The sequence below is a fragment of the Cynocephalus volans genome, chromosome 10 (genome assembly GCF_027409185.1).
Source record: "Cynocephalus volans isolate mCynVol1 chromosome 10, mCynVol1.pri, whole genome shotgun sequence".
Lineage (NCBI taxonomy): Eukaryota > Metazoa > Chordata > Mammalia > Dermoptera > Cynocephalidae > Cynocephalus > Cynocephalus volans.
The window spans coordinates 53,870,935-53,883,124 of record NC_084469.1 but is presented as its reverse complement, the minus strand read 5'-3'; the positions used below and the strand labels follow the sequence as shown (position 1 = coordinate 53,883,124).

Below are 12,190 nucleotides of genomic sequence, written 5' to 3'. Positions count from 1 at the left end.
ACCTATTTTTCCTCTTGTAGTATATTTATTTCAGACTTATTTTTTAAATGACTAACATGTGCTGAGGGTTGATAATACCATACTGAGTGAAACAATCTTATCTTTAAATTGTTATTGTTACTGAGGTAGTACCTGGACAATCATTTTTTATTGAATTCTTCAGATGTATATAATCAACAAAACTTTGTATCTCTCATCACCTGACTCAACTTTTATTAAGTCTTTTAAATTTCTACTTATTTCTTGCCCTTCTTTTCATGTTGCCCAGAATTTGAGAATTTTTTTAAGCCATTCACTTCTTGTGTGCTTTATTTTAGGATTTCTGCACATACACTGAAAATTTTATTTATTTTTGAACAGTAAAACAGTGTGTATTTACCTTTTTATCTTTCAGATATACTGTCCAAGTGTCAGATCAAGAAGTTATCACAAAAAAGTGGCATTTTTGAGAGAGAATTATCCCAATGGGAAATAACAGAAGTCTGTAAAAACCACAGCTTTGAATGTTTATGTTTCAGAGGTGATTGGGAAGGCAAAGATCAGTTTGAAACACAACAGGAAAATCAGGAGGGATATTTTAGACAAGTGATATTCACCTATGAAAGCATGCCCACTTTTAAACAACACACAGCTTTTAATATGCATCAGAGAGTTAATACAAGAGAGAAACTGAATGAATTTAAAGATTGTGAGAAAGCCTTTAGTTTGGGTTCTCACCATACTCGACATGAATTAATTCACATTGGTGAGAAATTCTGTGAAGATAAGGAATGTGGGAAGACCTTTCTTCCTGATTCAGAACTTACTCAATATCAGACAGTTTTCTTATCAGACACTGGTAAGAAAACACATGAATGTAAAGAATGTGGGAAAGCTTTTAGTTTGCGATCAAGTCTTACTGGTCATAAGAGAATTCACACTGGTGAGAAACCTTTTAAATGTAAGGAATGTGGGAAGGCTTTTAGATTTCATTCACAGCTTAGCGTCCATAAGCGAATTCATACTGGTGAGAAATCTTATGAATGTAAAGAATGTAGCAAGGCCTTTAGTTGTGGTTCAGACCTTACTCGACATCAGAGAATTCATACAGGTGAAAAACCCTATGAATGTAATGAATGTAGGAAGGCCTTTAGTCAGAGATCACATCTTATTAAACATGAGAGAATTCACACTGGTGAAAAACCTTATGAATGTAAGGAGTGTGGGAAAGCTTTTACTCGTGGCTCACACCTAACTCAACATCAGAGAATTCATACTGGTGAGAAATCTCATGAATGTAAGGAGTGTGGAAAAGCATTTATTCGTGGTTCAAATCTTGCTCAACATCAGAATGTTCATGTTGGGAAGAAGCCTTATGAATGTGAGGAATGTGGGAAAGCCTATATCTGGAGTTCACACCTTGCTCGACATCAGCGAATTCATACCGGTAGGAAACCTTATGAATGTAAGCAGTGTGGGAAGACTTTCATTTGGGCTTCATATCTTGCTCAACATGAGAAAACACATAAAGAAAGGAAACTCTATGATTGTAAGGAATGTGGAAAGACCTTTTTTCATGGCTCAGAGTTTAATCGACATCAGAAAATTCATACTGGTGAGAGAAATTATGAATGTAAGGAATGTGGGAAGACCTTTTTTCGCGGTTCAGAACTTAATCGACATCAGAAAATCCATACTGGAAAGAGACCATATGAATGTGAAGAATGTGGAAAAGCTTTTCTCTGGGGTTCACAACTTACTCGACATCAGAGAATGCATACAGGTGAGGAACCTTATGTATGTAATGAATGTGGGAAATCCTTTATCTGGGGCTCACAGCTTACACGACATAGGAAAACTCATACTGATGCAGAACCCTATAAATGTAAGAAAAGTGGCCAGATCTTTAGTCACCATTCATGTCTAACTGAACAGAAAATTCATAATGGTGAGAATCTCTGTGAATGGACAGACTATGGGAACACCTTTAGTCATGATTCATACTTTGCTCAACACCAGAACATTTACACTTTTGAGAAACCCTATGAATATAGAGATTTTGAGACAGCATTTTCTCCAAACTCTCACTTTAATTTCACTGTTGTGAAATCATGTGATATAAAAATGTAGAAAAGGCTTTATTCATGACTCATTAATTGATGTCAATTAATTTCTTCTCTTGAGAAACCTCACAAGTTTAAGTAATATTGAAAGGCCTTTTGACAAAACACACAATGTACACTCTACAGCAGAGAATTCATAATGCAATTTATATTAATGTAAGAATTTACTGATTAATCATCAGTTATGGAATATCAGGGTATAACCCTATGAATGAGAAGATAGTGTGAATTCTTTGAGTCATTCTCAAAACATTCTCATGAGAGATATATTGCATAAAGAATGTATATCTAATCCATGTAGGAAACCTGTCACTACCAAAATCTTGTTGCACTTCCACAAAAATCATACCATAGACTATTTTTTGTTGTGTTATTAATCTGGAAAAGCCTTGAACTGTCATGTAACATATTTGGCATGTGTTGGTTTCAACATACTCTATCTCTACATTTTTTTGGAAAGTAACTTAAATCTGTTTGCTTATTCATTAGTTTATAAAAATTGAATGAGCTTGAGATTTAAGTGACTTAATGACTCATTAGTATGGGTATTAAATCATTTCTATGAGAGGAGGACTTAAAGAGTGTAGTGATATAGGCAAATATGCCACTTCTTTCTGTGTCTTTCTGAACAGCAGAATGTTAATTCTGAAGAAAAACCAGTAAGATATGATGAAAGTAAGAAAGCCTTTATTCAGTATTAATTTCATATGCTACATCAAAAACATATGTACTGTAAAGAAAGCCTTATGGTTTTAGTAAAAGCGGGGTTGTTGAGTATTCAGCAGTTTTTAAAAAATAAAAAGTATTTGGAAGTGATTTGTCTCTAACAAATTTCTAAAGCCAAGCATCATATAATCCATTTTTTCACCACAGTTAAAACTTAGAAATTAGCAAATGGATAGTCAAATGAATTCCAACCTCTTGGAAATTTAGTACCAACAATTCTTGGATTAAAGAGCAAATAAATAATGAAATTATAGACTATTGAGATGTGAATGATAAAGAGACCCCTGTATTTCAAATCCTATGAACGTGGCCAAAACAGTTTTCAATAGAAATTGCTCTGAATGTGTATAAAAACAAGAAGATTGAAGGCAGTTTGTTTCTTAGCACTGTATTTCCAGCAGTTAGGAAAGTATGTGTGAATATATATATAGTATATCTACATACTAAAATATTGTAGGGTATCAAATATTTGTTGAATTAAATAATGATTACCCAACTAAACAAGCTAGAATAAGAACAAATGTCCCAAATGAATAGATGGAAAGGCTTAATGAAAATAAAGCAGAAATTAATGGAATAAGAAACAATACAGAAGGTTTTTATCAAAATCAACTTCTTTGAAGAAAACTATTATTTACTAGACTTTGGCAATATCTCTACCGCATTAAAAGGAGAAATGGGATATAACTATATGTTTAGAAAGTATTTTTAAAATGGTAATGTAAGTATGTAAACAAATACAATTTTTATATATGGATGGCTTATTTTCTAGAAAAACATTACATAAATATGATTATTTTGAAAATAACCAAAAAAGTCCAAAAAAATTATCATTAATAATTATGTAACTGTACAGGCTACACCATCAAGGAACAGAAAATCTTATGGAAAATTTGCCAGCATATGCTAAAAGACTAACATAATTCTAATAAAATTAGATGGGGGGGGTGCTGACTGGTTAGCTTAGTTGGTTAGAGCATGATGCTGATAACAGAAAGGTCCAAGGTTCCATCCCTGTACCAGCCAGCCAGCAAAATAAATAAATAAAAATTAGATGGGGGAAGCCCTTAAGAAAATTCCAGAAAATTTTCATGAAGATGCATGAAAAAACTAATATAGTAGATTAACCTAGTATTTATTGAAAGGACAATATGATACTAGATACTTACCTAGAATGCTTAAGCTCTGATTTGGATGGATGATAGTTCTGAATGCTGATAATGTACTTTATTAGCTTAGTACTTAATTTTTTTTAAGTGCAGTTCTTGGTGCCTTTTAGTATTACATGAGTAAAGGAATGGGGATTATATGTGCACATATTTAGCACATAAATATAATAAGTCATATCTTTAGTAGGTAGTTCCCTCCCAAATTATTGTCATCCATGGAATTTCACTTGTGGGGAAAATAATTTTTTTGTCACATAACTTTATTATAATGAATAAGCCATTTTTATTCATGCTGAGTAGATTCTTTTTTAAGATGACAAGTGCACTGAGAAAAATATCACTTAAAGGTTATTTGGTGAACCTTTGTCCACATTATCCTTTCCGGACATCCACATACAGATAAGTATGGTTCATTCTATTTTCCTTTGGCCCAGGCTGCCTTGTTGAATTTGGTGTCAGTGTGCACATCTGGTGTTCCCATCTCTTTCATAGTGAATATTGGAATCTCCTTGAATACTTCAGGTCATGTTTCTTGAACACCTACTCTATATATTTTTGAATGTTGATAATGTCTTCCCTAGTCTACTTCATGGATGACAAAATAGCCCTTCACTTTTCCCTAACCACCTTTCTTTGCAAGCGCCATTCTGCTGGAACCATTTTGGAAAAGGACTTTTGATAATTAGTGTTGGTACAGTTAGATTCGTTCTTGGCAGTATAAAGCAGGATAAATTCCCAACAAATCAAGAGGTCTAAATGCAAAAACAAAATAAAAAAGAAACTTTTGAACTACTAGTAGGAAATGGGTGAGTTCCTTCATAGCCCTGGAATGAAGACTTCCATAGCTATGACTCAAAAATCCAGTAGAAATGAGGAGGAGAAAATTAATAAATTTTTGTAGGACTAAAATAATACAAACAAAGGAAAATGACAAATTGGAGGTGTTTGCCACATATGACAGACTAATGTCCTTAATACATGTAGAGTCTAAAAATTGAGATATAAAAGACTATGGTCTGATATAGTACAAGGAAGAAGGCACAAATAGACACTTCACAGGAAAAGATAAATGAATGACACACCTTTAAAAAGATGCTCCATTGTGATCATAAGGAAAATGCAAGTTAGGCTACACTGAGGTACCACTTCATACCAATCAGAGGGGCAAAAATCCAAAGTGTATTAAAATACTCTATGGGCCAGACCAAAGAACAAGGACTCTCTCACTGCTGGTGAAAATGCAAAATAGTTCAACTCATATAGGAGGTAATTAAACAGTGTTCATGTTTAATCTCATATGCATATATCATATGACAGCACCCTTCTATCACAAAGATACACTGGTAAAATTACAAAATGTGGTATGCATAAAGGAATTTAACTATTTGTAAATGCAACAGAATAGAAAGAAACTCAGGTGCCCAGCAGTAGAAGACTTGGCTGAATTAACTGTCAGATAGTACTGAGACAGGCAAGAGGGGAATTGCATTAAGTCCTGGAGTCCAAAGGCTGGAAAACAGGAGTTCCAATGTCCAAGGACAGGAAAAGATGGATGTCCCAGCTCAGGATGAAAGAGAATATGTCCTTCTGCCTTTTTGTTCTAGTCAGTCCTTCAACAGAGTGAATGATGCCCACCCAACGCTGGTGAGGGCAGATCATCTTTACTCAGTCTACTGATTCAAATGCTAATCTCTTCCAGAACACCCTCTCATGCACATTCAGAAATAATGTTTTGCCAGCTATCTGAGCATCCCTTAATCCAGTCAAGTTGACACATAAAATTAGCCATCACACGGTGTCCTCCAAGGACTCTGGGGATGAAGAAACCTGGAGAACAGACAGGACAGAGCTTTTTCATTCTGAACTATCCATATGAGTACAGGCTGGGAAAATGGGACCTTTGGGCTTTGAAATAGACGTGGCTAAACAGTCACAGAGACATGGCTTTGATCCTTTGCATGGCCCTTCCAGTCCCTGTGAGGCAAAATTCACCGTGCTTGGCTTTTCTGCACACTGATAGGGTAGGAGCCAGGTTGACCATCCAATGGCATGTTAGTTTAATTCCATCGATGATTTATGTAATAGTTACAGGCAAAGGAAAGCCACAAGGTTAACTTTTAGTGTCAGTGCTGGGCCAAGGAACACATGCAGTAGAGCTGCTTCCTGTGGGATTGTATCTTCACACCATATCCTACAAAGCCTTATAAGAGGGACCTCCCACTGTCTCTTAACTTCACTTTTGACCCTCAGACTCACATCACTCCGGCCCCACTGCTCCCTTTGCTGTTCCTCATATGAGTAAAGCACAATCCTGCAGCAAGTAATTCAAATCTACTCTCTATGACTACTTCCACCATACTCCCAATTCTCAGTCATTTTTTTTCTTCAGGTCTCTGCTTAAATTTCATCTTCTCAGAGTGGCCTGCTCTGACCATCCTTCATAAAATAGCACCTCCCTCTCCCACTAGCACTCTCTAACCTCCTCACCCCACTTAAGTTTTTTGCATGGCCCTTATCACCAGCTGACATATTATTTACTTATTATCTGTCTTTATTCATGTGAATGAAAAATCCACAATGGTTGGGACTGTTCCTGTTTGATTCATCATATACACTTCAGAGAATAATGTAAGTACTCAATAAATATTCTTTTCTCAAATAAATATGACACACCACCTCTTACTTAAAGCAAATTTTATCAGCAAAGCCCATGCACATGACCACCCAGGTTAAAATAAAGTCTGGGCAATATCAAACATCTATCAGTAGTACTAATCATCCATTTGCAAACTTTTGTATTCTGGGTTTAGGGATGTTCAAATAGCTATTTTGTAGGTTCAAGTACAACTATGGCAATTGAGAACAACTCACTGCCCTAATAAGATATATATGATAAAGTAGCATGAAATAGCAATGTGTCAGCTTAGAAATTACAAGGTCTTTACTGGTGGGCTGTGAAGAGTCTGTGAATTCAGAAATATGGGCACCATTCTTGGATAAAGAAAATATAATAAAGCAGGTGAAAATTGAATTTCATAAGTAACTACATAAAAACAATTTTTTATTTCCTCCTAAATAGAAAGTAGTCACCTCTGCAAGCAAACTGACAAAAATATCCAAATAAATACATATATTCTCCTGAAGTCAAAGTATTTATATTTGGTATGATGGAAATGTTTAAAACTGGAGTGTGGCGATGGTTGAACAACTTTATAAATGTACTAAAAGCCACTAACTGTACACTTACAACAGATGAATTTTAATGTATGTAAATTATATCTCAATAAAGCTATTAAACAGATCCCCCCAAAATATTTATATTGGTATTTATCTATCAATAATAAATTTGCATGAACACTCATCTCAGAGACTTTTTTTTTTTTTTGACTGGTAAGGGGATCGCAACCCTCGGCACGGTGCGGTCCACACCATGCTCAACCAGTGAGCGCACTGGCCATCCCTATATAGGATCCGAACCCGCGGCCTCGGCGCTACCAGTGCTGCACTCTCCCGAGTGAGCCACAGGGCCGGTCCTTGGAGACTTTTCTAATCACTTCACTGATTGTGACACTCTGCTTCAGAGATAGTCTTTTACACAAGGACAGTAAAATATTGACTCTGCACTGTCACACTAGTTATATACAATTAGACTCTATGTTCTCAGCCCATGGATACAGGGTCAACCACATCTTCCAAGAATTTGGGCACTGCTTTGCTTTCTGGGCTGTTCAGTCATGGGAGGTAGGCAAGGAAGAGGCCAGATTAAGTCCAGGTCTCTATTGGGTTGAAAGCCCCCAATCTGATAAGGAGATAACAAGCAGTCAAATCCCTGTCATAAGAAACATTATTCCAGAATTATCCACACTAGTAATCATATTCAGAAAAAAGGGAAAAGCAGAGAGGGAAATATAATAGCTAATGCATTTTTGAGAGCAGCACTTAAGAATGTAGCACCTGAAACCAGAATTTTGAGTTTGAATCCTACCCTTAATACCTCCTCATTGAGAAATCTAGTTAACCTCCATTCTTTTTTTTTTTTTTTTAATTTAAAAAATTTATTAGCATGCTCATTCTTACAGATCATGGTATTTCTTTACACCCTTGGCCGGACCTATCACTTTTCAAACTTCCCCACTCACCTCTGCCCATCTCTAGTGCACTTAGGTTTGTTCTCTCCTTCGGAAAGTTCAACATATTGGTGTGATCTTTTCTCTCTTTCTTTCCTTCATTCCTTCCTTCTTCCCTCCTTCCATGACACCACGGTGATCTCTGGACCTCGTACAGAGCCCCCTCCCAGAAGAAGGAAGGCCCTCACCAGATGGCCACCCTGGACTGAGGACTAACCAGCCTCCAAAATAGTGAGAAATAAATTTCATTTCTTTATACTTTACCCAGTTTCAGGTATTCTGTTCTAAAGGACCAGGAAGCCAGGAGATACCGAGCTCTACTAACAGAAACGCACCGTGCAGGAAGCCGAGCCTTATTGGAGCATCTTCTGCCCATCGCCTCTGCAATCATTCCATTGGCCAAAGCGAGTCGTGGCCACGCCCCCACTGTCAACGTAGGTGGGGGGCGTCCAGGGAAGGGGACAGAATTCTGAAGAGGAATAAAGGGATAGAACAGGAACTGGATCTGCTACCGCACCGTCCCTTTTCTTTTTCTTTTTCCTGACCTCCTTTTTTCCGCACCTTCCCCTTCTAAAATAACTTTACTGAGATGTCAAGGACCCATCAAAACCTTCACCCTTTTCAAATGAACAAGTCAGTGGTTTGGAGAATATTCACAAAGTGGTGAAATCATCACGACTATCTAATTCCAGAGTATTTTCATCAGCCTCCAAAGAAAACCTGTACCCAGGAAGAGCTTGATGGCTTCCAGGTCCTTTCTGCCCTCGGGCTGGGCCCCGGGCTGCTCGGGCCCGCCGCTGCCGCCCACGGGCCATGGCGGGCTCAGGACTGTCGGCGACTTGCAGCTGCAGCGCTGGACGCGCCCGCACCCCCCGGGCTCGGCCGCGACCCCGCCCCCTGCGGCCGCCACAAAGGCAGCTCCGCAGCGCCCCAGCGGCCGCGCCCGGGCGCACGGGGAACTGAGGCAGCACCACCAGTTCCCGGTTGTGGAGGCGCTTTCCTGCAGGAGGCGAGCTCGGCATTGGAGAAGGGAAGTCATCAGAAATCATATCAGCGACTAGAAGGAACGCAGGTTCCCGCTAATAACAACAGGAAAAACACCCAGAGCCGCGCACAGTTGCGTGTGGAGCCTCCATAAGTGTCCGGGGCACGTGTGAGCGTGTCACTCGTGCACAGCGATCACAGCCCCCTCAGGGACAGGCGCTGGTCGGTAAAGGGACCCGAACCCTGGGCCTTGGTGTTATCAACATTGTGCTCTAACCAGTCGAGCTAACCGGCCAGACCCTGTTCTAGCTTTAAAATAGGGTCAGTTATCATGTCACAGGGAGCCAAGAGGATGTGTCGGTAATGCTGATGCTATCTTTATTTAAAATGTTGACACACACACTAAAATAAATAAATAAATGGTGACACTTTATCATCGATTCGTGGAGCATTAATTTTGATTTCAAAAAATATTGCATTAGAATATCCGTTATCTTAATGACTGACAATTTTCGGTGCGCCCTTAAATTTTGTTCCCCAGATGAGTTCACCCTGTCCCCACCCAGTTCTCAGAGCACGTTTAAAAAGTAAGTACTGTTCCTATACCCATTTTACCGACGGGGGAATTGAGGCCCAGAGAGGTCAAGTCACTCACACAGGGTCACCCAGCAAGAATGTTGGAATCTAAGGCTGGCCGGTTAGCCAAGTTGGTTTGAGCTGGTGCTGTTAACACCACGGTCCAGGGTTCGATCCCCGTTAAAAAAAAATTGCGAAATCTAAACCCAGACAGGCTGACTCAGATGCCCACACACCTCCCATAATCCTATACCATCTTCTCCACGCTTCAGGTAGCTGAGCCCCTGTTCCCTTATTTGCCTGGTGGGACTAAAGAAAGAACAGGTCCCTGTAATCTACTCCCTGACACAGCTGGCATACCTCAGCCACATCAGGGGATGAGTTGGGGGACAGAAACATGAGGCTGTGCATCTTGAAGCCTTCAGAGTCTGCTAAGCCATGACTCTGTTTGATTATCAGCTGGAGGAAGTTGGTCACAACTGGCACACCTGCAGGAGGCACAGGACAGGGGCTGTTCGTGAAGAAATGAACAGGGTGGGAGCAGGGCCCATCGGAGGCGTTAGGGGCTGGAGGCTTCCGGCAATTCATTGGCTCTCTGGCTTCTGTGTCTTCAGAAACCTGCCCCAGGACCTTTGCACTTGCTGGGTCTGCATCTCTAGGGTTTCTCATGAGAATGGATGGATCTAGACCACAGTTTCTCAGCCTCAGCACTGTGGGCATTTGGGGCTGGCTCACTCTCTGTGGTGGGGTTGTCCTGGGCACTGCAGGTGCTGAGCGGTGTCCCTGGCCCCCACCTACTCCATGCCAGGAGCACCCCCCAGTCGTGACAACCAGAAATGTCCCCAGACATCACCAAATGTCACCAGGGGAGAAAATCACCCCTGCTTGAGACTCAGTGTCCTACAATGCCCTTCCCCCAGGTATCCACACCCTCCCTACTTCCCAGTCTCAATGAAACCTGTCCCCATGCTGGTCACCTCTACCTGGTTATCCTGTCATTTTTCTTTACTCTCCCAGCTCCACCTCCAGGACTCACCTGAGGCATTGCCTCCTCCAGGAAGTCTTCCTTGATGTGCCAGCCTGGGCCAGGTAACTCCTTGTGGTTCCTACAGTTCCTATGTGTCTACCCGCCCCGACGTCCATGGCCTGTAGCCTTGGCTTTGCCCAGGAGGGCGGCCAGGGCAGGGGCTGGAACCGGCTCACTCCTCACGGCATCTGCCTGTCCAGCCCAGGGACAGCACCCAGCACCTGCCCAACAAACATCTGTTGGCAGTACATGAACGTCAACAGCTAAAAGGGCCTGGCAACTAGCTCGCTTGGGAGAGCGTAGTGCTGGTAACACCAATGTCAACGGTTTAGAACCCCTAAAAAAAAAAAAAATGACTGGCAAGCCTTTGTGTTTTTCCTTCTCTTTAAAGTTTTCTTTCTTCTTTGGACTTTTTTCTTCTTCCCACAACAATCGTGAATCACGAAAGTCTAAAACTTAAGAACAAGAAAGGAAACAGGGCCGATTTAGCAGTCACAACCATCACATGGAGAATTCGCGCATCGAAGCTGATGGAGTTGGGATGTGTTGTCCCCTCCAAAACTCATGCGGGAAGCTGTTCCCCAATGTGGCAGTGCTGGAAACTGATTGAGTCACGGGTGCGGATCCCTCACGAATGGATTAATGTTCTCCCTGGGGGAGGGGGGATTAATGGGTGAGTTCTCACTCTATTAGTTCCCACGAAAGCTGGTTGTTTAATAAACCCTGGCACCTCCTCTCTCTCTCTCTTGCTTCCTCTTGCCACGTGAACTGCTTGTACCTGCCACCTCCTGCCATGAGTAGAAGCAGCCTGAGGCCAGTGCCAGATGTAACTGTCCAAGAATCATAAGCCAAATACATCTCTGTTCTTTATAAATTACCCAGTGTCAGGTATTTCTGTTATAGCAACAGGAAACTGACTAAAACAGAAGCCAACACGGTGTGGGTTTATTCTTTTCAATTTTGTGCCCAAGACAACCAAGAGCTTCTGAAAGCAGCTAGGCTCCCTGGCTGCTGGGCCTCAAAAACATGCCAGCAGTTGCCACGCTGTCCGTGCCTTGCGGGGCATCCCAGACCCCTGTGCTGGCTGGGTAAATGTTGGCAAAGATAGGCCACTTGCCACTTGCTAGGCACTATCAGGTATACACGGTGGGGCTGCTGTTATCTCCGTTTCTCAGAGGGGCACATCCAGGCATCCAGAAGTTCTCAGGATGAAGCTGATGTTTTTCACCATTGTGTATTTTGCCAGATCTGTGGGAGCCTGTACTACTCGTATTTTTTTTCTTTTTTCTTCTAAAATTGTGATAAAATACACATAACAAAATTTACCATCCTAACCACGTTTAAGTGCACAGCTCAGTGGCATTAAGCACATTCACATTGCTGTGCAACCATCACCACTGTCCTCTCCAGAACTTTCTCATCTTCCCAAATGGGAACTCTGTCCCCATTAAACAATCACTCCCCACCCACCTCCCCAGC

General features: G+C 40.8%; 1 protein-coding gene across 1 annotated transcript in view; it reads left to right on the top strand.

Annotated features, from left to right (window-relative positions):
• The window catches only part of LOC134387391 (zinc finger protein 585A-like), a 231,801-nt gene extending 229,692 nt beyond the window's left edge, over window positions 1–2,109 (top strand). The window contains exon 8 of the mRNA XM_063109880.1: window positions 833–2,109. Within this exon, the coding sequence (XP_062965950.1) occupies window positions 833–2,109 (1,277 nt within the window). The remainder of the gene's footprint in view (window positions 1–832) is intronic.
• Window positions 2,110–12,190: the final 10,081 nt, after the last annotated feature.